We start from the raw sequence: 6,000 nt of genomic DNA on the forward strand, positions 1-6,000 counted from the left end.
TGAGCCTGCGCTTTTTCAGGCTAAAGAGCCCCAGGGCTCTCAGCCTGTCTGATTTCTGATACTAGTACTTAATTTTCAAAACCTGTTTTAGCTGTGCAACTCTAAAATACTTCTTTATAATTCATGTCTCTTAAATGGAACTATCTGTTAACTTCCTGTAGCCTCGAAAAAATTTTAGATGCTGTAACAACAGCAGCAGAAGAAAAGCATCTTGAAAGATTCTGTCCCATTGTAGAAGGCCTCCGGGATAACTCTGTTCAGCTGCAAGTAAGTATTTTTTTATGCAGAGAATTTCTTCATCAAACAAAAATAAGAATGAAGCATTATTCTTTAGAATAAAATGGGGCTCTTTCAAAATTAGGTAAGATTGAAGTAATTTCTCAGTTGCAAGGTTTATTGCACAACCAGTTTTAACAGATGCATGTCTCAGATGCTTAATTTATGTTCATGTTGATTTTTCCATTTACCTTAAATGAGTGTAAAATACATACATAACACATTTTGTACTCAAACTCCCCTGTGTGAATCTTAGCCATTAATTTATGAAACCATATTAAGGCTAAGGAATTAGAAACAAAACTGCTATTAAAAAAAATAAAAAGAAAGAACTTTTGTTAGTAGCAAGCTTGGATAAGCAAATAATCTAACACTGATATCTGTTTGGCTTTAAAATTGCAAGTTTAGGATAATGAGCTGAAAAAAAATGTGTACTCATTTATAAACTGCTTGAACAGAACATGCAACTTTACTGGAGCATCATCATTTGTCATTATAGTACGTTCTGAATGTCCTAAAAATAATGATAGTAGAGGAGGTAAACATTAACTTATGTGTTTTTGTATAATTAAGTAGTTACTCTTAAATATTTGAAATACGTGTTTGTCATAAACAAGGTATAGTGACTCTGAATGGCAGGGGACAATTACTACAGAGCAATAGATTTTAAGGCTTGCAGGTCTTATTATGAGCCCATGGTTCTGTTTTCCTTTATAACATGAACCATAGTATCACATGCATTTAATTTTTTCATTAAGAATCTAATTTCTGTTTCTAATTTCTTTAAAGCAGCTCTGGATGCTTTAGAGCAATGTTTCTCAACCTTTTTGTACTTGAGCCCTGCCCCCTACCTCCAGTCCCACAGTGTGTGGGGCAGGGGGAGGGGTGCAGTGAGGCAGGGGTCATTCCCCTCAGGCTGCCTGTACTGTCACCCCCCCCACTGGGAGGAGGTGAAGGCAATGCAGCCCCCCTGGTCTGTTACATTGCGCTGCTGGAGGTGTGGCTGGTGCGGGGGTCCTGGTGGCAGCAACGTGTTTCATTGCCCCACTTGGCCTTCCTCTGCCAGTTCCCACCTATTGGGCCTTGGAGGCAGTTCCTGTCAGGCCAGGTTGAAGCCCCATACCGTTGCCCATGCCCTCCCTTCCTGCCCTCCCTGCTTCACCCTTGCTCACCCCCTAATAGATTTACCTGTGAGGAGCTATAGGAACAGCAGGTCACAGATGGCTTCCAGGCAGGAGTAGAGCATGGTGCCACAGTAGGCGGCATCCCATGAGAAGGTGTACTCGAGCTTGCTGGGCTGCTGTGCCAACAGCACTGTACAGTGCATTGCCTGTGTCTGGAGCCTACGCAGTGCTGGACTCAGCCAGCAGAAGCCCAGCACAAAGAGTGCCTGGCTCAAGACCCCCCGCCACTCCTGGAAGCAGCTAGTGCCTGAGCACCACTCTCCCTCCTCCTTGTCCCTCAGGCATAGACCCCCTGAAACCCATTTGTGGCTCCTGCTGTTTTAAAGGGAGTTATGTGAACAGGGTATACTTAGAGCAGTGGTTCTATACCAATTTAGACTCGAGGCATTCCTCTATAACTTCAAAATGTAACAGCAGCAGCCCACTTAACTCATTTACTTTTTTACAGTAAATGAGTTCTCTCACTCTATAGCACTTTTAAAAGGGTCTCATGGAGTGGCAGGGTGAGCAGCAGTAGACAAGGCACCCATGTTATTGTGGCTGACATTAGTACGTGGTGCTTAGTGGTGGCAGGAACTGCTTGGCAGAGCATACTAGGGAGCTTGTGGGTGACTCTTTAGTCCCCTGTAACTGGCAGTTGTAGACTCCTTAGACCCCTGTAACTGGCAGGAGAAGGTGGGGGGTCACACTGATCAAGGCAGTTGCAGAGGCTTGTGCTATATGATGGCAGCAGGGCAGGACCCTACCTTAGCCCACTCTTTCTGCCAACTGTCCCCAGTCTAACTGAGAGAGTGAGCATGGCCCCTGCAGCTGTGGCTGCTCCTCCTGGACTTGAATGCTAGTGACCAGAGCCATGATTCCTTTTAGTCCCTCCCACCAGCTCCAGGAGTGTGGGAGGAGTGAGGCAGTGAGCCAGGCTGAAAAAGGAAGGCCCTGTTTCTGTCCACATTCTCAAAAACAATCTGCTTAAGAAAGTTGTGGGATCCTGCTTCATTGGAGATTTTCAAGAAGAGGCTGGAGAGGATCTCATCAGAGATTAGTATACTAAAGTAGAGGATACTGAATTTGTGTAGCAGGTTGGACTAGATGACCCTGAATGCACGTCCTAACCTTGTGGTTCTGAGGAGGGCTATAAACCTTATTAGGGGTTGGAGGGAAAAGCCTTACAATGCAAGGTTAAAGGAGCTCAACTGAATTAGGTCATTAAGAAGAGATGTGAAAGGTGACCTGATAACTGTGTTTATATGTATTTTCACATGGAATAAAAAGATCTCATAGTAACTTTAAAATCAGATGGTTATTAAACATTAAATAGTTTATCCTGGGATGTTGTGGACTTGCCATTGTTTGGGGTAGTTAAGATCAGGTCTACTGGAGAAATACTATAGCTAGTTGTGCAGACCAATGGTCATAAAGGATGACTGTGAGGAGCTTTTCTGGTCTAGGAATCTAGACATGACAAGCCTTTTTTTTCTCTCAGAGTGAGCCTCAGGAAGACTAGGATTACTTGTATTGTCCTCAGGAGGTTCATAACACTTGATATTTGCCTTGTAGCAGTGGTTTTAACCTTATACATCAGGGTTTCGGCTAGTCATCTGGAATTCTTTTTTCTGATACATATTTGGCCATTTTTTTTGCTATACATTTTCCTGTTTCTGTGTCAGGCATGAGCAACAGCTGACGATGTTGATCAGTGCTTTGTTAGGGTAGAGGAAACCCTGGATGGTAGATCCTACTCATATGCTTGAAGATGTTAGTGTTAGCCAGATTTGGGCTTGGAAAGAGATTTTTCTTCAGATTGACAAGGTTCTTTGTATTCCTTGCAGTCTCCTGCAGTGTGGGGATCATTTAGGCATATTTCATGTAATTGGTTTTCTGCTCTTGTGTAGTCTCTCCAGGCACTGGTGACATTTTGATGTCTCCTGCCCTCAGCCAGTAGCATGTAATTTATTTTCTAAAGGACTGGAAAGTTTTAGCTTGAGCAGGCTGCTTGGGTTTAATACTGGATTATTAGTAGTATGGAAGAGGTCAGTGATCTTTTCTGTATTTTAAAATGGGTGATACTATATGTAGACTGAACTTCTGAAGTCTTTCCCTGTAAGGCATTTTTTTTATGTTCTTCCTGTAGCTTTCTCCTGAATATTCCAGATTTTCAATTTTATCTTTTGAAGTTTAGGCACTAAATGCAATATTTCATAATGGTCTCACTAATGCCAAGCATAGATAATACCCCTTCCTATTCCTCATTGGTATTCCATACTGTATATATTCAGGGATCACGTTAATTACTGTGGCTACTCATTTTCATGCTTTGAATAAGAGGAATCAGACAGTAATGATTGCAAAAGGAAGAAAAGGGAAAAAAATGGCTGGTAACACTGCCACTTGCCTGGCACTTTCCATTATGCCTTGTTTTTTTTATTGCTTAACATTGTCAGACTTCAACAGTGTGGGATGATATTTTCCTTACCAGGCATCTGCTTCAGCCTGAACCTTCCTGGATAGCTTCATTCAAAACAGATGCACCATTTCTCAGAAGGAAGCTGTTCAAGAATGTTGTTTTCCTTTCGTTAAATGTTAGTAGCCTTTCCTTTGGGAAGCTCTAAGATGTCTCTGCTTAGGTGCAGGAACTTGTGATTTTGCAGACAAATGCCACATGTGCCAGGGATGTGCTTTTGGTGCCATAATGGAATGTTTTTTTTTTTATTTTCTGTCTTTTTTAACAAAGGTTTCTGTTTGGTAGATGCATACTTTTAGCAGCTACATCCCAACAATTCCAATTCCAATGCACATGAACTGAGAACTGATCAACATCCTCGTTTGCTGTATCAAAGAGCCACTGATGTAGTCCAATCCTAAGCACAGATACAGGATGTACTATTCCTAAATCATCCCAGACATCCTGTTTAGTTTCTTGAAAAATCTAGTGAGAGATTTGATGACATCCCTAAGCAGCTTTTTTATCGTCTTATTGTTTTTTAGTTAGTCAGTTTTTCCTGATTTAATTGAAATCTACTTCAATGTTTAAATCCACTCGTATTCTGCCTTCTGTGGCGAGAGAGAACAATCGTATGTTGTATATAATATATAAACTCTTTATTTTCAAATGTAACAAAGTTGTGGATAATAGTTACTTTTAGAATTATGGGTTGCTTAAAATGGAATCCCATTTTCAGTGGTTATTGTTTGAATAACTGAGTCTTTACGTACTTGAGTAGTATCATGAATACCCGAGTAGTAATTCAATACAAGAAAAATAATTCTGTTTACTTGACTCTAATCTTATAACTAGATTTTCTCTAGAACTCTGTTCAGATAGACTTAGTCAGTGGCCCAGTCTAAGAAAAAATGACGAATAATTTTAAATAACTTTATTTGCTACTACCTTTTAATTGAACACGGGAAGCCAAAAAAACAGGGTTAAAATGAGCCAGTGCTTTACGTTCCTGGAAATTTTGATCCAACTGTGGTACTGTTATGAGGTTACACTCCCAGTGTGTAACCTCATAAGTCTGCCCTAACTTATGTATTTCCAGTCTTCAATAAGAGAAGTCCCTGCCATCATGTTTTATTCTTTTCTCCAAAGTATCACATACAAGTAGGCTGGTTTTCATCTATTTAGTCCCCCACAGGTAGCTATGACAGTCACAGCAGCATTATTTAAATAGTTAGATGGGCACTTTCACATTTAAGTTTTATAGTGTGGCACACGTTAAGTGTGGTACCATAGCTGAAATAATAAAATAAATGAGAGAGCATTCTTCATATAAAGTATTTTAACTGCTTAGTTACTTTTCTGATTATTAACACACAATCTCATAACTAACACCCATAGGACCAGAATAGAGATTTATTAAAAGGGTTTTCAGTATAATGGGGCTGGTCTATTTGCTCTTCATAATAATGGGAAAAAAATGGTTCTTGCTCCTGGAATTGTTAAAAGCAGTTTTTAGAAATAGAACTGATAAGGTTGTACTCTTACTGTAAACAAGACTGTTTGACTTCTGGTTGTTTGATTGCATATCATGCCATGTGGACTGTATGCCATGTGAGCCCCTGGTGCCCTCCATCCTTCTTTGCTGCTGCAAGTTTGCCAGCTTGCAGTTGCCTGAGCTGTGACTGGACCAGTGCCAGCCACCTCCTTCCCACTGCCACTTGCGATTTTGGATCTTACCTGCCAGTCATGGATGAGTTGTTGCTGCACTGCCACCTCCAGCAGCTGCTCTAGGAGGGTCCATTCCTCCATGGCATGGTATTGTGCTAGATGGTGGGGATCGCTGTCATCTGTCTGACCATATGTTCTCCATGCTTCTTCATGCACCCACTGAGCTGCAAAAACTGAGGGGGTGGGGGAAATGTGTGGGGGTGTACAGCAAACATCTGCTATCACAGGCAGTTTGTGGTTTTGTGTGAGCATTTATGCAGCAGCGGGAGTGGTGGGGTTGCAGCAGCCATGTGGGAGCCTGAGGGCTTCAGGTTCATTTAGCCAATGGTCCACAAGTTGGGTAGACCTTCTATAAAGTAGCTCAAACCTAGTAAA

At 41.4% G+C, this 6,000-nt stretch overlaps 1 protein-coding gene across 1 annotated transcript in view; it reads left to right on the forward strand.

Annotated features, from left to right (window-relative positions):
• Window positions 1-6,000, forward strand: part of LOC102388353 (protein diaphanous homolog 3) — a 435,025-nt gene that overhangs the window by 49,968 nt on the left and 379,057 nt on the right. Inside the window, exon 7 of the mRNA XM_006026725.3 lies at window positions 162-267. Within this exon, the coding sequence (XP_006026787.1) occupies window positions 162-267 (106 nt within the window). The remainder of the gene's footprint in view (window positions 1-161; window positions 268-6,000) is intronic.

This window comes from Alligator sinensis, unplaced genomic scaffold (assembly GCF_000455745.1).
Source record: "Alligator sinensis unplaced genomic scaffold, ASM45574v1 scaffold80_1, whole genome shotgun sequence".
NCBI classification, from domain to species: domain Eukaryota; kingdom Metazoa; phylum Chordata; order Crocodylia; family Alligatoridae; genus Alligator; species Alligator sinensis.